Source organism: Hypomesus nipponensis, chromosome 21, assembly GCF_054491055.1.
Source record: "Hypomesus nipponensis isolate SF chromosome 21, ASM5449105v1, whole genome shotgun sequence".
In the NCBI taxonomy this organism is placed as follows: Eukaryota; Metazoa; Chordata; class Actinopteri; order Osmeriformes; family Osmeridae; genus Hypomesus; species Hypomesus nipponensis.
The window spans coordinates 3,792,453-3,818,268 of NC_140381.1; the positions used below are offsets into that span (position 1 = coordinate 3,792,453).

Consider the following 25,816-nt stretch of genomic DNA (forward strand, 5'->3'; position numbering starts at 1 on the left):
TTATATATTATATATAATATATTTTAGCCAAGGTTGTCCTATATGACACCATATACACATAGGAGAGGATATATATATATATATATATATATATATCAGGAGAAGGCTGCATGTCTGTGTAAATATGTGACCTTTGACCTCTCACCTCCTCTCCTTCTCCCTTGACCTTCCAGTCCTCGCCCTCCATCTCAGTGTACAGAGCCTCGCGGCTGGTCATCAGGTTCTGCCGACGGATCTCGCTGGTGCGCTGCTCCCACACCGACTTGCCCCCCTTGTGGTTCTTCTGCTGCTCCTTACTGAGGCAGGGGAGGGGAGGGGGTAGAGGAGAGGTAAGGAATGGAGAGAGGGGTGGAGGGAAGACAGGAAGAGGGAAAGGGGAAAATGCGGAGAGGGGAGGAGGGAGAGGGGAGGGGGGAGTGGGGAGAAGAAGAGAGCGGAGAAAGACGAAGAAAAATACGAAGAAAGGCAGAGAGGACAAAAAAGACAGGAGAAAAAAGACAGTAAATGGCAGTTAGTGATGTCACTTCCTCCAACTTTCCCCAAGCAATGAAGACGTGGAACAGCAAAACCATAGCCAATGAGAAATTTCCCTGCAGCAGGCCAATAGCCAATGAGCATTCACCTTGGTGCCCATCCCCCCATCGACATAAAGTGGAATGATGTGAATTTGATCAATATGATCATCAATAGGATGACAATCATCATCAATATGATGATGATGATGATGACGATGATGATGCCATTTATGTGTCACAGATATTACAGTACACCAAACAACCCTCATGACATGGGCAGTGATGAAGGTTGAAAGAGAAAAAGAGGTGAAATATGCTACAGCCACCAGCCACCTCTTCTGCATCCCTCCTAGAGGTGCTAGCTAACTTTAGCACAGCTAACGTTTAGCTAATCAGCAAACCTTTAAGCTCATTTGTTGGCTAATCAGTTGGCTAGATGATCCCAGTTAGCTAACTGAGCATCATTAGCTAACACAATAGCACAGATGGCTAGGTTAGCTTGGTTAGCTAATTCAGCATCATTAGCTAACACAGTAGCACGGTTGGCTAGGTTAGCTTTGGTTAGCTGACTTACCCATCATTAGCTAACTTACCACAGCTCAGCTGGCTAAGGTAGCAAAGTTAGCTACAGCGCTAGCTACAATGCTATGACAACCAGCCAGAGAAGGAAAAAAACACCAATAACAAAACATCCGACCAAAAAACACCAGGAAGTAAATAACACACAGGACAAAAACAGCAAAACATGAAGAGGTGGAAAAAACGTACAAAGAAATAAGGAAAAGGAGCAAAATGAGTAAATCAATAAATACCAGTCATCGCTAACATTCTCTGTCACATCGATACGCTCTTTTTTATCTCTGGGAAGGAGACAAGGAGGAGGAGGGAAGGGAGTGACACAACCGACATAGAAACAACATGGCGACAACGGTGGAACTGGCTAGTTGGAAGGGGTTAGAAAGGCGTGTCAGTGTGTTTTTGTGGGAAATGAGGATTAGCGTGGGGAGCATGATGTGCTGGAGTCTGCGGTAAAAGACAAAACAAGCATCTCCTAACTTAGCTTTCATAGCACACACACAGACACACACATACACACACACACACACAGACATACACACTGAGAAAACCTCACCCCTAGACACTGTCAATCCTCACTGCTGTAGTTGAATCTTCCAACACAACATCCAACTAGCCTTACTGGAATCTTCCAACACAACATCCAACTAGCCTTACTGGAATCTTCCAACATAACATCCAACTAGCCTTACTGGAATCTTCCAACACAACATCCAACTAGCCTTACTGGAATCTTCCAACACAACAACCAACTAGCCTTACTGGAATCTTCCAACACAACATCCAACTAGCCTTACTGGAATCTTCCAACACAACATCCAACTAGCCTTACTGGAATCTTCCAACACAACAACCAACTAGCCTTACTGAAATCTTCCAACACAACATCCAACTAGCCTTACTGGAATCTTCCAACACAACATCCAACTAGCCTTACTGGAATCTTCCAACACAACATCCAACTAGCCTTACTGGAATCTTCCAACACAACATCCAACTAGCCTTACTGGAATCTTCCAACACAACATCCAACTAGCCTTAGTGGAATCTTCCAACATAACATCCAACTAGCCTTACTGGAATCTTCCAACACAACAACCAACTAGCCTTACTGGAATCTTCCAACACAACATCCAACTAGCCTTACTGGAATCTTCCAACACAACATCCAACTAGCCTTACTGGAATCTTCCAACACAACATCCAACTAGCCTTAGTGGAATCTTCCAACATAACATCCAACTAGCCTTACTGGAATCTTCCAACACAACATCCAACTAGCCTTACTGGAATCTTCCAACACAACAACCAACTAGCCTTACTGGAATCTTCCAACACAACATCCAACTAGCCTTACTGGAATCTTCCAACATAACATCCAACTAGCCTTACTGGAATCTTCCAACACAACATCCAACTAGCCTTAGTGGAATCTTCCAACATAACATCCAACTAGCCTTACTGGAATCTTCCAACATAACATCCAACTAGCCTTACTGGAATCTTCCAACATAACATCCAACTACCTTCACGGTGGCCTGTTCTGGAGCAACAATCTCAACCACGACACACACAATTTACCGGGCACCAAGTCATCTGACGTGGAGGTCGGTGTGTGATGTCATAGGGTCGAATGCTGTGGCTGTAGCTTGAGGAGCCAAACCCTTGTGGAAAATCATCCCAAAACATTTGCGATGTGCTTGAATTTCATTTTCCCACAGAAAGTCAGCGAGGATGTGCTAAGTGGCTAACATCATGCTGACACATATCTGTCAGTCAAAAGGTGAGCGTGGATGTGTGTGTGTGTGTGTGTGTGTGTGTGTGTGTGTTTGGTGTGTGTGTGTGAGGGCGTGTGTGTGTGGAAACCAAATACTTTCTATAGAAATATGGCCTTTGAAAGTCATTGTGCTGTGTTCCATTGTCTGTTTCTGCTGTGTGAGGCTAGTTCTACACAGCCCTCAGGCTTCCACACAAACCACCAACTCCCTGGCTTTCTACTACGAGAACAATCGCTTTAGTCATGACTTAGAGGACGGGAAGAAGGAGTGTGTGTGTGTGTGAGACAGTGTGTGTGTGTGTGTGTGACAGTGTGTGTGAGACAGTGTGTGTGTGTGTGTGTGAGAGTGTGTGTGAGAGTGTGTGTGTGAGACAGTGTGTGTGTGAGAGAGTGTGTATGTGACACAGTATGTGTGTGAGAGAGAGTGTGTGTGTGTGTCTGTGTGTGTGAGAAAGAGAGTGTGTGTGTGTTATGTGTGAGTGTGTGTGTGAGAGTATGTGTACTCACGCTGCGATCGAGAGGTTAGCTGCAGACAGAGGGCTGACCTCTGCCACCTCCTTCGCCTTCTGCAATGCCGTCTTCTGATTGGCTGCCTCTTCTTGCTCCTCCTCATCCTATTGGAGGAGAAACAGGAAGGGGACAGTGATAGAAGTTGGTCGTTCAACAACAGTTCAACACAACACATTTTCTGATTCCATTCAAAAAAAAAAACTTATTATCTATATATATAGATATATAACCATCAGGCTTAAGTTGGAAATAATTAAATGTATTTCAGTTGATATGTGTGGTGTGATGTGATTGGCTGTTGGTGTGTAGGTTACCTTGGTGAGCTCCTGCGCGTTGGCCAGGTTGTCCACGGCGATGGCCAAGAACACGTTCAGTAGCGTGTCTGTGAGCCGCTGGTTAAAAAACAGACACAGCAGCCTCTGGGTCCCAGCTAACCTCATCATCATCATCATAATCATGTGTGTGTAAGTGTGTGAGTGTGTGTGTGTGTCCAGGTTGCCAGGATACAGTTTCCGAAGAGTGTGAGCACGATGAAGAAGATGGAGAACAGCATGCCCTTGTCGTTGACCCCTCCCTGGGACTCAATCCCATCATACATCACCATGTTCCAGTCCTCCCCTGTCAGGACCTGGAGGAGCGCATGCACACATACACACACACACACACACACGTACACATACACACACATACACATGTGAGTCACCCTAAATAAGTCGAGGACTCATAACTATAACAACAGATTCAGTCTATTGTAATCAAACTTCATAAACTCTCGCACACGCTCAGTTGTGCCCTGTGAGTCAGCGCGTGAGCAACCGGCCCAATCAGAACACAAGGTGACAGGAAGACAATGGGACCAATCAGAACACACGGCGACAGGAGAGACAATGGGACCTGCTACTGTATCTAAAACGCCGAGCTTGAAGAAGAAGAAGAAGAAGAGATGGTGAAGAGGAAGTGTCTTCACCTGAAAAACCGTCATGATAGCCGCAGGGAAGGTGTCAAAGTTGGTGGGGGGGGGTCCCAGATTCAAAGTTGAACCTTGGAGGGAAGCAGGGAGGACAGGGAAGGGTTAGTTTGCGACCCAATGCATTGTGGGTCATGCAGGCCGTATGAGCATTGTGGGTAAACTGACTGTCCCCCGAAGAGCTGCATGCCCAGCAGGGCAAACACCACGATGAAGAGGAAGAGGAGGAACAGCAGGCTGATGATGGACTTCATGGAGTTGAGCAGAGACACCACCAGGTTACGCAAGGGAGCCCAGTACCTGACCACCAGGGAGAGGGAGGGGGAATAACAAGAGAGAAACAGAGCAGAATAGAGAGAAGGGGGTTGAGTGAGAGAGAGAGAGAGAGAGAGAGAGAGAGAGAGAGAGAGAGAGAGGGAGAGAAGCTGGGTGAGGTTACTCGATAGCCGTACAAATACAAGCAGACATCAGAAACACCATTATGTCAAACTTGTATCCACATTCCTTTGAACGCTCGAGAAAGTGCTGAGTTTGAGGTCAGAGAGAAATTAAGCAAGAGAGGGAAAGAGAGAGCAGGAGACACACACACACACACTTACTTGGTGACTTTGAAGATCCTGAGCAGTCGGAGGGCTCGTAACACACTGATGCCGAACGATGTCCCTGGTTTCACCACCGCCCAGATCACCTCGAATATACTGCCCACGATCACCTGTACACACACACACACACACACACACACACACAGACGCAAATACATATGAACACACACAGAGCACAAAGAAAACAAACGAATCAAGATCTATCAACGTCTGCTGTGTGTACAGCATATGTGTGTGTGCGAGTGTGTGTGTGTGTGTGTGTGTACTCACAATACAGTCAAAGCAGTTGAAGGAGGAGTGGAAGTAGGGTCTGGTCCCCAGACCATACATCTTGATCATCATCTCAGACATGAACAGAGCCAGGAAGATGAACTCAGCATAGACTGGAGGACAGAGAGGGAGGGAGGGAGAAGGAGGGAGACAGGGGGGAGGAGAGGGAGGGAGGGAGGGAGGGAGGGAGGGAGGGAGGGAGGGAGGGAGGGAGGGAGGGAGGGAGGGAGGGAGGGAGGGAGGGAGGGAGGGAGGGAGGGAGGGAGGGAGGGAGAGAGAGAGAGAGAGAGAGAGAGAGAGAGATAGAGGGAGAGAGGAAGGGAGAGAGAGAGAGGTCAGGGTAGCAGAGAGAAAGAAAGCGAATCCTCAAGCGAAGGAACGAATCAGAGAGTGCGGGCGCGTGGGGGACCCGGCAGTCTGTGTGAGTGTGTGTGTAGCCCTCCCTCCCTCCCTCCCTCCCTCCCTCCCTCCCTCCATCCCTCCCTCCCTCCCTCCCTCCCTCCCTCCCTCCCTCCCTCCCTCCCTCCCTCCCTCCTTCCCTCCCTCCCTCCCCCCACCACTTACAGAGGAACTCGGACAGCTCGTCAGGCTGGTCGTAGTGCACGGCAGCCACACACACCGTGTTGAGGCCCACCAGGCAGAGCACGGTCCAGTAGAAGGCCTGGGTCTTCACCATCTTCCTGATGAAGAAGCGCAGCCGCCGCTCAGTCTTGTTGTAGTTGGCGCCCTCGGGGCGGCCGAAACCTGGGGGAGAGAGGGAGGGTGGGGGGAGGGAGGGAGGGAAGGTGGGGGAGGGAGGGGCGATTTACTTTGTTCCTTTCGTCGCTTTCTACCTTTTTTCCATTGCCCTCTCTTCCTCTCCCTCCTTCCCTCCTCTCGTACCCTCCTCCGTTTTTACCAAGTCCTTGGTTTTTCTGACTCTTTCCCTCCACCTACATCTCCCCATCTCTCTCTCTCCCTCATTCCCTTGATCTTCCTCTCCCTCCCTCCCCTCCCTCCCTCCCTCCCTCCCTCCCTCCCTCCCTCCCTCCCTCCCTCCCTCCCTCCCTCCCTCCCTCCCTCCCTCCCTCCCTCCCTCCCTCCCTCCCTCCCTCCCTCCCTCCCTCTCTTACCCACTCCGTCTCCCATCTGGTCCTCCCCCTCCTCGGCCTTCAGCAGCTCGGCCTTGTTCTTCTTCAGGGTGGGTCTCCGCCGGGCTCCGTCAAAGCGCTCCCCGCCCACGGCCTCGTCCTCTGTAAGGATCACCTCCTCTGTAGCACACACGGCCCGCACGCCATTAAAGGCACACTCCGGGATGCGACGGCCATCTCCGCCGGAGCGAGACAAGCCACGCCCCCCTCCAGGAGCACCGGGGCAGCGGAGGAGGAACGATGGGGGGCGTCGGGCGGAGTCTCGTCGGCAGGAAATGATGTCACATCCCGGAGTGTGCCTTTACCGCCTCAGTCAGGAACACACGCTCTGGGCCGCAGCCAGAGTGTGGGAGTGTGTGTGTGTGCGCGGGTGTAGCATGTGTGTGTGTGTGTGTGTATAATGTGTGTGTGTGCGTGTGTTCCACGATAGCTACCTGCTTTGCAGATCCACTCTAGGTATCCATTGAGTTCTCTCTCGATTTGCTGCTGTCTTCGAAGTTTCAGAAACTCGCTCCTGTTCTCCACTCTCTCCCTCTCTTTGGCAAACTCTCTGTCCGGACACACACACACACACACACTTGAGAATGTGCTTGTTTGTAAAATACACACATACACACAGATGTTTATCTCCCTCTGCCCTCTTACCTCCCATGAGAAAGAAGTGTTCTCCTCACCTGCTAATTAATAAAGAATTCCCTGTGTGTGTGTGTGTGTGTGTGTGAGAGAGGTATGTGAAAGGTTGAGTGAGAGACAGCTGTGTTTATGTCTGTGTGAGAGAAAACATGTTGTCTATGTATGTGTGTGTGTGTGTGTGACAGAGAGAGCAAAAGAATCAGAGTGTGTGAGATTCCTCAAGGGGGATTTGGGCTAACTGGGATTTGCACCATTCCATGAGCTGGATTGAGCATTTCTTTGTTATAAAAGATGTCAGATTACCAGATTATCTGACACACGCCCCATTGAGAAGACTCGATAGTGATAATCCAGCTGTCGGCGGGCAGAATAGGGCTCCGTTACAGATTAGGAATTAGGGATTAGCAGAGAGAGGCAGGCGCCAGATTAGTGCAGGGGAGTCTTGTTGTAATGTCTAAATGAAGGTAATCTGGAAGCCTGTGCTGAGATGGGGAATGAGAGCGTCAACACCTGCACACACAGGCAAGGACACACACAGAACAGCAAACACACACCTGCACACACAGGCAAGGACACACACAGAACAGCAAACACACACACCCTCACGCACACCCTCACACACATAACCCCCACACACACACTCACGCACACCCTCACACACATAACCCCCACACACACACTCACAGCCACACATACACTCTAACCCCACCCCATCCAAACACACACACACAAGCGCCATCAACCCCCTCCACACTCACAACCCCACCCCCCCACACACACACTCTCACAAACACACACAGACTCACACACACGCACACACACTCTCACACACACACACACATGTGCGTACCCTGAGAGGACGCCCAGCACCAGGTTGAGCATGAAGAAGGAGCCGATGATGATGAGAGGGATGTAGTACATCCAGTTCCAGGCACTCCCTGAGGCGTCGTTACTCTGGGGGGACAGACAGGCAGGCAGTTAGACAGGTAGGCAGGTAGACAGGTAGACAGGTAGGCAGGTAGACAAGTAGACAGGTAGACAGGTAGACAGGTAGAGAGTTAGACAGGGAGGCAGGTAGACAGGTAGACAGGTAGAGAGTTAGACAGGTAGGCAGGTAGACAGGTAGGCAGGTAGGCAGGTAGACAAGTAGACAGGTAGACAGGTAGGCAGGTAGACAGGTAGGCAAGTAGACAGGTAGACAAGTAGACAGTTAGACAGGTAGACCATTAGACAGGTAGACAGGTAAACAAGTAGACAAGTAGACAGGTAGACGGGTAGGTAGGTAGACAGGTAGGCAGGTAGAAGGTAGGCAGGTAGACAAGTAGACAGGTAGGCAGGTAGACAGGTAGGCAGGTAGACAGGTAGACAGGTAGACAGGTAGACAGGTAGGCAGGTAGACAGGTAGACAGGTAGACAGGTAGACAGGTAGGCAGGTAGACAGGTAGGCAGGTAGACAGGTAGAGGTAGTCCCTGAGGCATCTCTCCTCTGGGGGGCCAAAGTCGAAGACACATGTTGTCATGCAGACGGGCAGTCAAACAGACAGGTGGTCTGAAACTGAGAGACTGAAAGATTGTATCCTCAGGACCAGTCATGGTCTGCATCAGGGACTCTTGTCCCTGTAAGAATGCATGGTGTGTGGGTGTGTGTGGATACAGTGCATGCAGCCTATTTTCTATTAAAGTTTCATTGGTGCTGCTGCTGTTAGGATTCTGACGGATCCTGGGTATACTGTCACACACGCACACACACACACGCACACACTCACACACACACACATAGAGTATATATAGCCCCTGGGCCAACTGGGACAGAGAACGAATGAGAGAATGGAGGAAGAGAGCGAGAAGGAGGGAGAAGGAGAGACAGGGCGAAAGAGAGGAGAAGAACAGAGGGAGGGAGGAGAGACGAGAAGGAGAGAAGGAAGAGGAGGGAGGGAGAGAGGAGAAGAACAGAGGGAGGGAAGAGAGACGAGAAGGAGAGAAGGAAGAGGAGGGAGAGAGAGAGGAGAAGAACAGAGGGAGGGAAGAGAGACGAGAAGGAGAGAAGGAAGAGGAGGGAGGGAGAGAGCCGCCAAAGGAAAACTTTAGGAAGGGCAAGATGGAATGTACAGAGAGAAAGAAAGGGAAAGATTGCAGGGACAAAAGGACAGCAGGATGGAGGGATTGGGATGGAGGGAGGGATGGAGGGAGGGATGGAGGGAGGGATGGAGGGAGGGATGGAGGGAGGGATTGGGATGGAGGAAGGAGGGATGGAGGGAGGGATGGAGGGAGGGGTGGAGGGAGGGATGGAGGGAGGGATTGGGATGGAGGAAGGAGGGATGGAGGGAGGGATGGAGGGAGGGATGGAGGGAGGGATGGAGGGAGGGATTGGGATGGAGGAAGGAGGGATGGAGGGAGGGATGGAGGGAGGGATGGAGGGAGGGATGGAGGGAGGGATTGGGATGGAGGAAGGAGGGATGGAGGGAGGGATGGAGGGAGGGATGGAGGGAGGGATGGAGGGAGGGATTGGGATGGAGGAAGGAGGGATGGAGGAAGGAGGGATGGAGGGAGGGGTGGAGGGAGGGATTGGGATGGAGGGAGGGATTGGGATGGAGGGAGCTAGCGCAGAGCGAACTCACGTAGTAGAGCATGTCGGTCCAGCCCTCCATGGTGATGCACTGGAAGACGGTGAGGACGGCGAACAGGATGTTGTCGAACTGCGTGATGCCGTAGTTGGGGCCGATCCAGCCGCCCTTACACACCGTGCCGTTAGGACACAGACGAGAGGGCAGCTCCGTGCCACACGGGAGCTCATCGTAGATCTCATCTGGGGGAGGGGGAGGGAGGGGGGGGGGAGGAGGAGGGGGAAGAGGAAGGGGAGGAGGGGGAGGAGAACCAGGGAGACCCAGAAAGGGAGAGAGGAGAAGAATAAGAAGAAGAGAAAATGAGGGTCATCGGCAAATTACAGTGTTCAGATGTGGAGGGATGTGGGAAGGATACATACGAGGAGAGGGCGATGAGGAGAGGAGGAGGAGGGGGGGAAGTGGAGAGAGGAGGGATGGAGAGGAGGAGTAGGGGGGGAAAGTGGAGAGAGGAGGGATGGAGAGGCGGATGAGGGGGGGAAAGTGGAGAGAGGAGAGATGGAGAGGAGGATGAGGGGGGGAAAGTGGAGAGAGGAGGGATGGAGAGGAGGAGGAGGGGGGAAAGTGGAGAGAGGACGCCGAAGGGGCGCCTCCTTACCTGTGGCGATGTCGTAGCAGGTGGTGTGGAACTTGCCCATGTAGAACTCCAGGCCGATGATGGCGAACATGAGGATGGCGACAAACAGGAGCAGGCCGATCTGCAGCAGCGGGATCATGGCCTTCATGATGGACTTCAGCACCACCTGCAGGCCTGGAGGGAGAGAGACACGCGCACACACAGAGAGACAACGTATGCACAGGACAGACAGTCAGGAGAGGGAGGGAGGGAAAGTGTGTGCGTACACACACAGACAGACACACATACACACACACACACACAGACACCAACACACAGGTCTACGTACTGGGAATCCCTGACACCAGTTTCAGAGGTCGCAGCACCCGGACAGCTCTTAGTGTCCTCAGGTCAAAGTCAGAACCAATTGTAGACAAGATTCTGGAGGGTGAGAGAGAGAGAGAGAGCGACAAGGAGAGAGAGAGTGAGAGAGAGAGAGAGAGAGAGAGAGGGTGAGAGAGAGAGAGAGAGAGAGAGAGAGAGAGAGAGAGAGAGAGAGAGAGAGAGAGAGAGAGAGAGAGAGAGAGAGAGAGAGAGAGAGGAAGGTAGAAACAGTATGGATTAACAGGAGAAAGGTGCATGTGCAATACCACACATTCACAACAAATCGTTCTTCTTTATTAGACACAAAACACACACACGTAAAGGAGAGACTGTCGACGCCTATGATCGTTACTTGTGTCTCTGCGTCTTTCCCCTCCCATCTCCATCCTCCTCCTCCCCTTCCCCCTCCCCCCTCTCCACAACGTCTCTCTTTCTCGGTCTCTCCTTGACGGCTGTGTGCGACGGCAACCACACAGGGTGGAGGAAAAGTCAATCCTCTGTCTTCCTGCGTGGGAGACAGGGCCATCCACCGAGCGAAGGTGGAGGGAGGAGAGGAAAGGAGAAGAGAGGAGGGGGTGGTTGTGCGGGGTCGGAGAGAGAGAAAGAGAGACAGAGAGAGAGACAGAGAGAGAGAGAGAGAGAGAGAGAGAGAGAGAGAGAGAGAGAGAGAGACAGAAAGAGAGACAGAGAGAGAGAGAGAGAGAGAGATGAAGGGAGAGAGAGAGAGAGAGAGAGAGAGAGAGAGAGAGAGAGAGAGAGAGAGAGAGAGAGAGAGAGAGAGGGGGAGCACCCCTTAACACACTAACGAGGAACCGGTCACGTACGCGTGACGCAAAGAGAGAGAGAGAGAATGAGGGAGGGGTGGGAGGAGGAAGAGAGAGAGAGAGAGAGAGATAGGGAGGGGTGGGAGGAGGAAGAGAGAGAGAGAGATAGGGAGGAAGCGAAAGAGAAAGGGACAGGGAGAGATAAATGTATAAAGAGAGTATGGGAGAGACAAGAGGAGATTCCCTAACTGGACCGTCTCTGTCGATAGAAAGTAAACATCCATCTTAGAAAACACACGGAGACCAGAAACAGAAAATGAACAAGAATTCTTCAGCACTTAAAAAAAAGATGAGGTCAAGTTTTGGCACACCATCTTCCTGCTCCCCCTCCTCTCTCTCCTCCCACCCCCCCCCCCTCTCTTCCTGCCCCCCCCCCCTCTCTTCCTGCCTCCCTCTCTCTCTCTCCTCCCTCCCTCTCCAGGCTGCTCATTCCAGTAAAAGCCTATTCATTAGCAGCTATGATGCAGGGGGCCAGCCATTCACTGGATGAGATATAGAACTGGCCAGACACTGGGAGAGAGAGGGAGAGAGGGATGGAAAGAGAGAGAGAGAGAGAGGGACGGAAAGAGAGAGAGAGAGGGATGGAAAGAGAGAGATATTTTTAGGGGGTATGCTAAAAAAAAACTCCCACAGATGTGAAGAAGAGAGGACAAAATGGGATGAAGGGATGGGTGGAAGGATGTAAGGATGAAAGGATGGAGTTACGGAGCGAAGGAGGGCTGAAACATCTGCTCCTCTCTCCTCAGCCTTTGATCAGCAGACAGAGACCACCACACACACACACACACACACACACACACACACAGGCTCTTCCCCTGTCTCACCATCCAGCCCCGAACACTGAGCAGTAGTTTCCCATAGCAACGGCTGGGCAACCCCTGCACTAGCACCCACCCACCACCGGAGGGAGCAGCGAGAGGGTCGTCCAGGGAGGACACTGACCCTCTCCATGAAGGACATGGATGGAGAGGAGGGGGGAGAGGGGAAGAGAGGGGAGGAGAGAGGAGGAGAGGGGAGGGAAGGGGGGAGGGGAGAGAGGAGGAGAGAGGAGGGGGGAGAGGGGAGGAGAGAGGAGGAGAGAGGGGGAGAGGGGAGGAGGAGGGGGAGAGAGGCAGAGAGGGGGAAGGGGAAAAAGAGGGAGAGAGGAGGAGAGAGAGAGGGAGGGGAGGGAGGGAGGGACAGGGAGAGAAATGCAGATTGAAAGACAGTGTTACAACTGTGTGTCACAGGAGAGCGACGTACATTCTGCTCCAGAGAGACTCCCGCAGAGAGAGAAAATATAACCGTGTGTGTGTGTGTGACAAGGTGTAATGCAGAGGGAGGGAACCTGGGGATTCACAGGGAGAGAAGAGGTGTACAAGCAGTGCTGACAAGGGCTCTCTGTGGCAGGGAACACCTGCCAATCAACCGCACACGTTCAACACACACACACACCCTCAAGACACACACACACACACACCCTGTGGTGACAGTGATGGTACTGTAGGAGCCAGACAGACTGTCAGCAATGTCTCTCTGCTCCCCGCTTCTGCAGTCAGACAACAACAGCGGGCGAGGAGGAGGATGAGGAGGAGGATGAGGAGGAGGAGGAGGAGGAGGAGGATGAGGAGGAGGAGGAGGAGGAGGATGAGGAGGAGGAGGAGGAGGGGGATGAGGAGGAGGAGGAGGAGGAGGAGGATGAGGGGGATGAGGAGGAGGAGGAGGAGGGGGATGAGGAGGAGGGGGATGAGGAGGAGGGGGATGAGGAGGAGGGGGATGAGGAGGAGGAGGAGGAGGGGGATGAGGAGGAGGGGGATGAGGAGGAGGAGGAGGAGGGGGATGAGGAGGATGAGGAGGAGGGGGATGAGGAGGAGGGGGATGAGGAGGAGGAGGATGAGGAGGAGGAGGATGAGGAGGAGGAGGATGAGGGGGATGAGGAGGAGGGGGATGAGGAGGAGGAGGAGGAGGAGGATGAGGAGGAGGAGGGGGATGAGGATGAGGGGGATGAGGGGGATGAGGGGGATGAGGGGGATGAGGGGGATGAGGATGAGGAGGATGAGGGGGATGAGGAGGAGGAGGATGAGGGGGATGAGGAGGATGAGGGGGATGAGGAGGATGAGGAGGAGGGGGATGAGGAGGAGGAGGATGAGGGGGATGAGGAGGATGAGGAGGAGGGGGATGAGGAGGATGAGGAGGAGGGGGATGAGGAGGAGGGGGATGAGGAGGAGGAGGATGAGGGGGATGAGGAGGATGAGGAGGAGGAGGATGAGGGGGATGAGGGGGATGAGGATGAGGAGGATGAGGGGGATGAGGATGAGGAGGATGAGGAGGAGGGGGATGAGGGGGATGAGGGGGATGAGGATGAGGAGGATGAGGAGGAGGAGGATGAGGGGGATGAGGAGGAGGAGGATGAGGGGGATGAGGAGGAGGAGGATGAAGGCGGGCGCTCGGAGGTCCCTCGCCACCTTCCCCTCGCCCCAGGTCTCTCCCCATTCGCGGCGTCGCCATGGCAACCGGCGATTCCTCTTTTTGTAAAAAAAATAAAATATATATTTCTCCTCCCTCTCTCCGCGAAGTCTCCACGGTAACCAACCTGCTCTCATTCATAACCGTTGCCGTGGCAACGGAGCCCTCGCTCATTGATGGAATCTCGGCATTGCCGCGGCAACCGGGGGCCGAGAGAGGGTCTCCTAGCGATTGATTTTCACCCACACACACCTAACCCCCCCCCCTCCACCCCAACCCTCTTTTTTATTCAGCCCAGGATACTGTGTGAAGAGCTAACACACACACATTAGCTCCCTCATCATATGTCTGCGAATACAGTATGCATCGGTCTGCCAATACTGAATACTGTGCGAGAGTGAGTCTGTATCATGTGTCGTGTGTGTCTGTGTCGTGTGTGTCTGTGTGTGTCTGTGTCGTGTGTGTCTGTGTGTGTCTGTGTGTGTGTGTGTGTGTGTGTGTGAAGGAGCACCATGTGTTGGCACAGTGTGAACTCCTGTCCCCTCACTGTTTCATACTGAGTCCTAACCCACTCACGAGGTAACATGTATCACCGTGTTACACACGCTCACACACGCAAAATCCAGGGTTTATATGCAGAATATACGCAGAATTTTACAAATATCTTCCATCAAAAACATCAGTATTGTTTTGTTAGTTTATGATCAAATAGACAAGATTCAAACTGTCTTCTCTCTCCCTGCCTTTTCCCCTCTATCTCTCTCTCTCTCTCTCTCTCTCTCTCTCTCTCTCTCTCTCTCTCTCTCTCTCTCTCTCTCTCTCTCCCTCCCTCTTTCTTCCTCTGATGTGGACTATTAACCAGCCCTTTACGACCGTTATGTCACCACCCACCCCCGCTTACTACTAGTGAGATGGTACACCCCAATCACTTCCCCTTATTGGAAGAGTCCATCTGTCTTCCTGAGAGGGGGGGGGCAGGATTGTAATGGTTCCATCACCCTGGGGGTGGATGGTCTTTTCCACGAGCTTATGTCATCAACCCTCACCCTCCCACTTTATCAAAGACACTCTTTTTTTGTTTTCTGTACCTCCGACAACCCCCTCCTTCCTTACCTCTCTCTTTCTCTCTCTCTCTATCGTCATTCCTTTCCAACACCCCTTCCCTTTCTCCTGCCCTCTCAATGTCTCAGCCCCCCTTTCATCCCTCCGTCCCTCTCATCATCTTCTCTCTCCTCGTTACTGCTGATCTCAGCAGAGAGCCCACACTCAGCTGATGGGCTCTGTCTCTTCCCTCCCTCCTCTCCCCACTCCACTCCACTCCACCTGCCCTCCTGCCTCCCCTCCCCTCTCCCTCCACCCCCGTCACTCCAACGAACCCCCCCCCTCCCTCCCTCCCTCCCTCCCTCCCTCCCTCCCTCCCTCCCTCCCTCCCTCCCTCCCTCCCTCCCTCCCTCCCTCCCTCCCTCCCTCCCTCCCTCCCTCCCTCCCTCCCTCCCTCCTTCCCTCCCTCCCTCCCTCCCTCCCTCCCTCCCTCCCTCCCTTCGCCTCTCCTGCTCACCACAGCGCCCTCCCTCTACCTGCCAGGGTCCACTCTCTCTCCTCTTTCCGTGTCCCTCTCTCTCCCTTTCTGTCGTTCCTCTCTTCCTCCATTCTGCTAATCCTACACTCCGGGGCAGTGAGGGGAGAAAGGGGCTTGTTCTCTCTTTATATCTAGATTCTCTCTCTTTCTCTTCCACTCTCTCTTTCTCTCTCTCTCTCGCCCTGGTATAACTCTCTGTCCCTCTGGTTTGAACGACAGCCCATCCCTCCATCCTCTCGTCGCTGTGTTAGTGACCAGAGGAAGCGCTGGCCTTCACAGAGGACACAACCTGCTGAACGAGTATGTGTGTGTGTGCGTGTGTGTGCGTGCTGGTGTATAGGGGAGAGATGAGAGTGTAAGTGACTGCAGAGTAATAATGATAATGGAAGACATGGCAGAGAGACAATATTCACACAGGTGGCCCTGTCCCTCTCTCCTCTCTCTCCCTCTCTATCCCTCCCTCCCTCTCTCCTCTCTCCTCACTCCTCTCTATCTATCTATCCCTCACTCCTTCTTCTATCCAACCCACCATCCTCTCGTCTTCCTGCACCCCCTCCCCTCTCTGGATCAATCAAGACAAAACAATGTGACCAGCCCTGCCAAACCATGTGACCAGCCCTGCCACACCATGTGACCAACCCTACCACACCATGTGACCAGCCCTGCCACACCATGTGACATGCTTCACACACACTCAGACAATGACTGCACGACTTCAAACACTCCCATTGAATGTGTGTGTGTGTGTGTGAAGAGGGCGTGTCTTCAGCCTGTGTAGTGTGTGTGTGTCTGCAGTGTGACCTAGATAGCCCTTCCAGAGGACGTCTGCGTTTGCTGAGTGACATCATAAGAGGGAGGTGATGCCGAGGATTCCAAATCGATGGATGGGTTGTCATGCATACCAACCAGACAGCTAGACTACTGTCCCTGTAAGTGTGTGTGTGTGTCTACGCGGTGCTTTTGTCTCCCTCCTTTACTCTCCTCTGTTCCCTTTACCTTTCTCCTCGTTAATATCTGCCTTTCTCCAGAGTGTGTGCCAAGAATGAAGTCACCACACACACACACACACACACACACTACAGGGACAAGGCAGCCGGCTCAGTCACGACTCATAGCGTGGAAACACACACACACACACAAAGACAGGCAGCCATCACTATCACTGATCATAGAAAGTTTTAACACACATTTTACCAAGTCATACACATACACACACCCTGTAAGACGGACCTAGCTTGTGTTAAAACACCCAGCGAAAACATCATACTATGTAACTAAGAAATATCTATCTGTTTTTAAGCAGAGTGTTCTTTGTGTTTTGTGTGTGTGTGCGCGTGTGTGTGTGTGTGTGCGTGTGTGTGTGTGTGTGTGTGTGTGTGTGCTGCACTTTGAAGATAAAATGCCTCCTCCTCCACACTCCTGCCTGCAGCTTTGATTTCTATTTACAGACAGGCCCATCTCTACACACACACACACACACACACACTCACACAAACTCACACTCACACACACTCACGCAAACACACACTCTCACAAACCTACACTCTCACAGACACATACACACACATGTACACTCACACACATGTAGACACTATCTCACAGACACACACACACACACGGAGCAGGAACACACTGGGTGCTTGATGTATGATGCAGACTGCAGTATGATGGTGAAGCAGTTTTAAGGTTGCAGATCCTGTAAACACATCATTTCCTGTGTCTATGAATATGGAAATGTATCTCTAGATACTCAACTCTGAGAATATGTTCATGTATATAGGCCATGCATAGTGATTTACTCTATGTGTGTGTGTGTGAGTGCATGTGTGTGTGCGCATGTGTGTGTCTGCATGCGTGTGTGTGCATGTGAAATGTGTACGGTAAGCCTGTGTTTCAAGGCTACACTGAGTGATTGATCATCTGCAGCAGTGAAAACAGGTTACTGCAACACACACACGCACACACACACGCACACACACACACGCACACGCACACCCACCCTCCCCCTCACTTTAAATCACAACCTTTCCCTTTCTCTCTCTCTCTCCTCCCATCTTTTCTCTCTTCCTGAGCCTCTCTCTCTCTCTCTCTCGTTCCCCATCCATCACTATCATCTCCCCATCTCTCCCTACAGCCGAACAGTCCCCTCATTCTACCTCTCCACTCATCTCTCCTTCATTCCATTCCCCTTCTCTTAACTCTCTCTGTTCCTCCTGTTATCCACAGCCCTTGGAGAAACGGACACACAGTCATGTACAACCTTTCTCTCTCTCTCTCTCTCTCTCTCTCTCTCTCTCTCTCTCTCTCTCTCTCTCTCTCTCTCTCTCTCTCTCTCTCTCCTCCAGTAGCACTGCAACAACAGTTCTCTCCCTCTCGCCCTCCTTTTCTCTCGCTCACTCCTTATTGCTGCTTATCGGTCGGTCTGTCTCTCTATCTCTCTATTTCCCTCCATCTTTCCGTTCCCCATTGTACGTGTGTTCCCTGTGCGTTCTGAATTAACACATTGTTTTGTGAGGAGTGCACTGTTTAGAGGTTATACAATACGTTGGTCTCCAAGGCAACCCCAAACTGACAGGTCTAACTGACAGTGAGCGGAGGGAGGGAGGGAGGTAGGGAGTCAAGTGTGAAAAGCAGCTTCAGTCTCCACTGTCAAAGCTGTTTGCACATCTCTCTCTCTCTCTCTCTCTCTCTCTCTCTCTCTCTCTCTCTCTCTCTCTCTCTCTCTCTCTCTCTCTCTCTCTCTCTCTCCCTATCTCTCCTTCTGTCTCACTCCTTATCCCTTTCTCTCCTTCTCCCTCTCTTGTTTGTTGTTCTGTACATCTCTCTGCCTCACTGATTCCTGCTGTCTTCCCCCTGCCTTTTCCTCTCGTCCCTCCTCTCCCTCTATCCCATCACTGTCACCGCCCCATACCCCCCCCCCTTTCTCTCTCTCCCTCCTCCTCCGTCTCTTTCACGTCCTCTCTCTCTCTCTCCCCCCTCTCTCTCTCTCTCTCTCTCTCTCTCTCTCTCTCTTCCCCCACTCTCTCTCTCTCTCTCTCTCTCTCTCTCTCTCTCTCTCTCTTTTCCCCCACCCTACTCTCTCTCTCACTCTCTCTCTCTCTCTCTCTTTTCCCCCACCCTACTCTCTCTCTCTCTCTCTCTCTCTCTTCCCCCACCCTTCTCTCTCTCTCTCTCTCTCTCTCGCTCTCTCTCAGCGAGGTGACATTTCACTGGTGCTCTGGTTGCTACTCCCTGCAGGGCAGCTGTGATCCTGCCTGCCTGTGTGTGTGTGTGTGTGTGTGTGTGCGTGCGTGTGCTCATTAAAGCCTAAAGCCTAACCCCGAGGACAGGAAGAAGCCCTGATCACACACACACTCTCTCCATGTCAAACTAGACCTCTGCTGTGGGCGCGTGCTCCCCTACTCTGCCAACACATCCACCTTCCTCCTCTCTCCGTCACCCTCCGTCTCCAGCTCCGCCCACCCCCCCCCTCTTCCTCCGTGTCAGTGGGGGGACTCCTCCCCCTTTCCCTTTCGTCTTCCCTCCGTCTCCGTTCGTCCACCTTCTCCACCCGTCTCTCTCTCCCGCTCGCTTTCGATATATTCAGATCAACAACGTACACACGGCACCGTCTCTCAGCCAGACACACACGCACACACACGTAGATCCATGCAACACATACATGCCCACACACACGTCTGTAGCAAATATAGGGAAGAATTGCACGAAATAACTAAGGTCGTTTGCATTTCACATGTATATACACAGAAACACGCACACATGTACACACACACACACACACATACAGATGTGTGTCTCTCAGGGTGTATTGATCTGTGGGCTGATCAGTGGGTCATCGATCGGCTCCTCCTGCAGACACCATGGACACCAGCCAAGAGCTTACACACACACACACACACACACACACACACACACACACACACACACATTCTAGTCTATCCATCTCTCCACTCATAGTTCATCCACCCCTCTTCCATGATCTTGATCAGGAGCCAGCCAACAATTTTCCCCCTCCATCCTTCCATCCATCCCTCTCTTCATCTCTCCATCCTTCCATCCCTCCCTCTCTTCATTTCTCCATCCTTCCATCCCTCCCTCTCTTCATCTCTCCATCCTTCCATCCCTTCCTCTCTTCATTTCTCCATCCTTCCATCCCTCCCTCTCTTCATCTCTCCATCCTTCCATCCCTCCCTCTCTTCATCTCTCCATCCTTCCATCCCTCCCTCTCTTCATCTCTCCATCCTTCCATCCCTCCCTCTCTTCATCTCTCCATCCTTCCATCCCTCCCTCTCTTCATCTCTCCATCCTTCCATCCCTCCCTCTCTTCATCTCTCCATCCTTCTATCCATCCCTCTCTTCATCTCTCCATCCTTCCATCCCTCCCTCTCTTCATCTCTCCATCCTTCCATCCCTCCCTCTCTTCATCTCTCCATCCTTCCATCCATCCCTCTCTTCATCTCTCCATCCTTCCATCCCTCCCTCTCTTCATCTCTCCATCCTTCCATCCCTCCCTCTCTTCATCTCTCCATCCTTCCATCCCTCCCTCTCTTCATCTCTCCATCCTTCCATCCCTCCCTCTCTTCATCTCTCCATCCTTCCATCCCTCCCTCTCTTCATCTCTCCATCCTTCCATCCCTCCCTCTCTTCATCTCTCCATCCTTCCATCCCTCCCTCTCTTCATCTCTCCATCCTTCCATCCCTCCCTCTCTTCATCTCTCCATCCTTCCATCCCTCCCTCTCTTCATCTCTCCATCCTTCCATCCCTCCCTCTCTTCATCTCTCCATCCTTCCATCCCTCCCTCTCTTCATTTCTCCATCCTTCCATCCCTCCCTCTCTTTATCTCTCCATCCTTCCATCCCTCCCTCTCTTCATTTCTCCATCCTTCCATCCCTCCCTCTCTTCATCTCTCCATCCTTCCATCCCTCCCTCTCTTCATCTCTCCATCCTTCCATCTCTGCCTCCACCCCTCTCTCCATCTCTCCAGATAAACCAGACAGCACCACCACAGTGTTTGTGACCCTCCCTCCCTCCCTCCCTCCAGACTCACCCCGTCAGCACCACCACAAAGTCCATGACGTTCCACCCGTTCCTCAGATAGGAGTCCTTGTGGAAGGCGAATCCCAGGGCCAGGATCTTGATGCCCGACTCGAAGCAGAAGATGGCGATGAAGTATGGCTCTGTCTCCTCCTGAGAAACACAACACACGCGCACACAGAGAGGGGTGAGCGCGCGAGCGAGCGTGTCTGTGTGTGTGTGTGTGTGTGTGTGTGAGACTCACCAGGCGTTCAGACAGCGGAGTCTTGTCGCCGTCTGGGAGGTGCTGCTCCAGAGCCAGCACGATGCAGTTGGCTATGATGGTGGTCAGGATCATCCACTCAAACGGAGTAGCACTAGGGTCAAGGGTCATACAGGCCGCACAGGACGGTGGGCACGGCAACACACACGCAGGGATACACACACAGACATACACGCGCACGTATTGTACATACACTGTACACACACACACACACGTGCAAACTGCAGATACCCCCACACACACACACACACACACAACATCTCACCAGAAAGTAAACCTACATAACTGGTAAATACACAACACACATCCATCATGTGTCACATGACATGTGTTCTGCTTGTCATGTGACACACTGAAGCTGTCACATCCAGAGCACCAGGCCCCTCCCACCTCCCCCAAGCCCCTCCCACCTCCCCCAGGCCCCTCCCATATCCCCCAGGCCCCTCCCACCTCTCCAGCCCCTTCCCACCTCCCTCCACAGACATAAACACACAATTTCAAGCAACAGTGAGCCACGCCTGAACAAACACACACACACACACACACACACAGATGTGCTCTGGCAGCGTGGTGTGTGTTTGCAGCCCAGCGAGGGTGTGTGTGACCAGGCCTGAGTAATGTCAGCTGGAGGGTCTGGGGTGAGTGGACAGATCCAGACAGACCAGGCCTCGCTGCTAATTGGCCCGCCATTATCCTCTTATGTGTGTGTGTGTGTGTGTGTTTACCAGATGCCAGCCTGACATTGACACCGTGGCTTGGGGCGGGTTCGTTGTGTGTGCGTGTGTGTGCGTGTGTGTGTGTGTGTGTGTATGGAAAGGAGGCAGTCCACAGCTGGGGAGGTGATGTGAGAGGAAGAGACAGGTCAAAGTCGGAGGCAGACATGCACACACACGCAAACACACACATGTACGCTCACACACACACACACACACACACACACACACACACTAGACTAATAGACTGGAGACATAGTGTGAGAGTCCCACTCCACTAAAGCAGAACTAACTGTCCACAGAGTCCTGCTGTCCATACACAGCAGGTAGGACACAGCACAGGGAGTACAGTACAAGACAGTACAACCATCCTGATGTCTGCACAAGGAGCATTATGTTGTGTCTCAATGTATAAGGTCCACACTCAGACACACATACAAACGGTCTCTCTCCCTCTCTCTCTCTCTCTCTCTGTCTCTCTCTCTCTCTCTCTCTCTCTCTCTCTCTCTCTCTCTCTCTCTCTCTCTCTCTCTCTCTCTCTCTCTCTGTCTCTCTCTCTCTCTCTCTCTCTCTCTCTCTCTCTCTCTCTCTCTCTTCTCTCTCTCTCTCTCTCTCTCTCTCTCTCTCTCTCTCTCTCTCTCTCTCTCTCTCTCTCTCTCTCTCTCTCTCTCTCTCTCTCTCTCTCTCTCTCTCTCTCTCCTTCTCTCTCTCTCTATCTCTCTCTCTCTCTCTCTCTCTCTCTCTCTCTCTCTCTCTCTCTCTCTCTGTCTCTCTCTCTCTCCTCACACCTCCTCCCATCACCCTCTTCTTGAACCTTCCTTCCTTCCTCATCCTCTATCCTATTTTCCTGACCCACTCTTCCTCTCCTCCTCTCCTCTCCCCTCCTCCTCTCTTCCTTTCCTTCTCTCCTCCTTTCCCCTCCTCCCAACACCAGACCTGCGCTCCAAGCCGTCTGTCGTTCATTTTCCCTCCACATGCACAAACACGCCCGCACACACACATGCACACACACGCCCGCACACACACACACACGCACACAAACACACCCCTCACGAAATACATCCTGTACAACCGCACTTCCACAATCCATCTCCCCTGACCTGAGTATTCCTCCACTTTACCCAACCCCCTCTCCCGTCTCCTCCACCTCTACACGTCCCCCCTCTCCCTTCTCCTCACCCCCTCTTCCTTGTCCTCCGCCTCTACACCCCTTCTCTCCTCTACCCGTCATTACAACCATTCCCTGAGCACCTCTCTCTCTCTCTCTCTCTCTCTCTCTCTCTCTCTCTCTCTCTCTCTCTCTCTCTCTCTCTCTCTCTCTCTCTCTCTCTCTCTCTCTCTCTCTCTCTCTCTCTCTCTCTCTCTCTCTCCCTCCTCCATCCCCTCCCCCTTCTTTTTATCTCTCGTTTCCACAACAGACCACCAGTTAAAGCAAACAATGAACCCACACCCACACACACACACACACACACACTAAACAAGGCATTATCCTGCATCAGCACATTGCCACACGACTGCTTACTACTGTACTAAGCTCTGAAATACACACACAAACACACACACACACACAACAAAACACACATACAGTTCTGTTCCTTGTTCTCCTTGGTACTGCCAGCAAGTGTATTAGGTTATTACAGAAAGAGAGACAGCTAAAATATGTCTGCCGAGAGAGACAGACAGAGACCAAGGCAGAGAGACAGAGAGAGACCGAGGCAGAGAGACAGAGAGAGAGAATGAGAGAGAGAGGGAAACTGAGAGAATGAGAGAGAGAGGGAAACTGAGAGAATGAGAGAGAGAAACTCAGAGAACGAAAGAGAGGGAAACTGAGAGAATGAGAGAGAGAAACTGAGAGAACGAAAGAGAGAGAAACTGAAAGAATGAGAGAGAGAAACTGAGAGAACGAAAGAGAGAGAAACTGAAAGAATGAGAGAGAGACATTGAGAGAACGAGAGAGAAAGAGAGACAAAGAGAAGTGAGCTCCAGGGGATGTATAGATGGAGGCCACTAATGACATCATTACAACCTTAGGTTTATATTGACCCTGCCTAAAGCGATACAGGGTGTGTATGTGTGTGTGTGTGTGTGTGTGTTTACACAAAGCCTTATCTCAACACACAACCTCAGCCTCGGACGGGCTCCATCCGTTCACCCGTGGTTCACTGTGTGTTCCAGTCTTATTACCCTCTAGCATTAGAACTACAACTCAGGAGGAGAACTACAAGTCCCAATCATGCTTTGTCTGTCCAGGGGTTATGGGGTATCGTAGTGGTCGGCTGTTCAGCCCCATGCTGTTTCAGCACTCCTCCAGTGACCTCCTCTCATCCTAAATGACTCATGTGGGAACTACTATCCTTTATGGCTCAGTGCCTGCAGTAACTGCCCTCGACCGACACACACACAAACACACACCAACATTCTGGACACTTGCTCGGTCTTGAAGACCCAGCATGTGAGTATGTGTCTTTCCAAATGTGTGTGTGTGCGTGTGTGTGCGTGTGTGTGTGCGCGCACAGCCGTGTTTCAGCTGACCAGGCGTTTCAGCCTGGCTCGGAAGCTGATGAAGAGGAGGGTCTAAATCAAACCAAATGAAGCTTCATCAAATAAAGCTGCAGTACTGGGATCAGCAGGAGCTGCCACACACACACACACACACACACAGACACACACACACACACACACACACAGACACACACACACACACACACAAAGCCTTTAGCTAGGTTGCGCTCTCTCCTTCTCTCACCATCCCTCTCTTCCTCTGATCCCCTCTAGTTTCTCACCCGTGGCCTTCCCTCCTCGCACTACCCCTCCATCTCTCTCTCTCTTTCCCTCCATCTCTCTCTCTCTCTCTCTCTCTCTCTCTCTCTCTCTCTCTCTCTCTCTCTCTCTCTCTCTCTCTCTCTCTCCCTCCCTCCAGCTCTCTCTCCCTCCATATATCTCTACCCCTCCATATATCTCTCTCCATCCAGCTTTGTCTCTACCCCTCCAGCTCTGTCTCTACCCCTCCATATCTCTCTCTCTCTCCCCATCCCTCTCTGCTCAGGTAGTCAGAAGAGTGCTGGATGTGACACAGCATCTCTGCAGGTCCTTACCAATAAAACAACCTTCAATTAGTAATGTCTCCTCTGCCCTCCTCTCCTCTCCCATCCCATCCCATCCCCTCCAGTCCCCTCCAGTCCCCTCCTCTCATCTCCTCTCCTCTCCTCTAATCTCATCTCCTCTCCTCTCAATCTCTCTTATGTCCCTTTCTGTACTCTCCTTCACTCCTCTCCCTCTCTCCTAGTCTCCCGCTCTCTCCTCTCCTGCCTTTCTTTCTTCTGCTCATCCACATGCACCGCTATAAATAGATACGTGACAGATAAAAGGGAACGTCTCTCTACCCGCCTCTCTCTCTCTCTCTCTCTCTGTCTCTCTCTTTGCCTCACTCCCTGTTCCTCTCTCTCCATGTCTCTCCCTCCAGAACCTTCCTCTCTCATTTCCTGAAGACATTTTTCTGCACAGTTCAGCCTAGAGTGTCAACTCACCTGCTCTGGGATTCTGGCGCTAGAGCTGGTCTCACGCACACACACACACACAGACATACACACAAACATACATATACACGCACACACACACACAAAATGTCTCCCTGATGCAACCCAGGGTAAGAGCGTTCCATGTGTGTGACAGCAGATCACCACTCTAACCTGCTACAGTATGGAGAAGCCACACAGCAGAAACACTCACACACACGCACAGTGGCTCACTCCTTCATGAAAGATAATTCACCACAGATACTTCCTTGCAATCCAAAAAAATGTCTTCTCTCTCTTAGCTTCCTGTCCTTCTCTCTCTCTCTCTCTCTCTCTCTCTCTCTCTCTCTCTCTCTCTCTCTCTCTCTCCCTCTCACACTCTCTTTCTCTCTCTCTTGCACTTCCTGTTCCTCGTTTCCATTTAAAACCAAATGTGCTTTATTGGCCAGTTCTTCAGAGTGACAAACAGTATTGCCAGAGCGGTGAGTCATATCAGTGTAATTAATCACACCTGCCAGTTGCTAACGGCTAAATGCAGCAAAGCAGAGGACGACGACAACAGTAACAACAACATACAAACCCCAAAACATGCAGCATGTCTTCGCTACAGTGTTTGACACTTCCCAGGGCACTGAGGCCTGTTCCTTCCTGGCGCTCAGAACCCTGGAGACCTACCACTCAGAGGTGGGTTCTAGTGTTCTTGAAAAGAAAGAGAGAGGAGAGGATGAGAGGGAGAAGAGGTGGGACGAGTGAGAGAGAGCGAGAGAGAAAGAGAGAGAGAGAGGAGAGCGGGAGAAGAGTGAGAGAAAGAGGGTGAGAAAGGAGAAAGAGGATTAGTGAGTGGGGAGTCAGAGAGGAAAGATACTGTGTGTGTGTGTGTGTACGTGTATGTGTGTGTGTGT

General features: G+C 52.0%; 1 protein-coding gene across 1 annotated transcript in view; it reads right to left on the reverse strand.

Moving 5' to 3' along the window:
- Positions 1-25,816, reverse strand: part of LOC146237509 (voltage-dependent P/Q-type calcium channel subunit alpha-1A-like) — a 39,749-nt gene that overhangs the window by 2,476 nt on the left and 11,457 nt on the right. Inside the window, 18 exon segments of the mRNA XM_084685949.1 lie at positions 167-296; positions 3,376-3,482; positions 3,693-3,760; positions 3,886-4,006; positions 4,346-4,396; positions 4,398-4,419; positions 4,514-4,645; positions 4,945-5,057; positions 5,218-5,330; positions 5,782-5,982; positions 6,336-6,467; positions 6,782-6,897; positions 7,831-7,934; positions 9,599-9,786; positions 10,200-10,352; positions 10,507-10,598; positions 20,438-20,577; positions 20,669-20,774. Coding sequence (XP_084542075.1) covers positions 167-296; positions 3,376-3,482; positions 3,693-3,760; positions 3,886-4,006; positions 4,346-4,396; positions 4,398-4,419; positions 4,514-4,645; positions 4,945-5,057; positions 5,218-5,330; positions 5,782-5,982; positions 6,336-6,467; positions 6,782-6,897; positions 7,831-7,934; positions 9,599-9,786; positions 10,200-10,352; positions 10,507-10,598; positions 20,438-20,577; positions 20,669-20,774 — 2,089 coding nt within the window.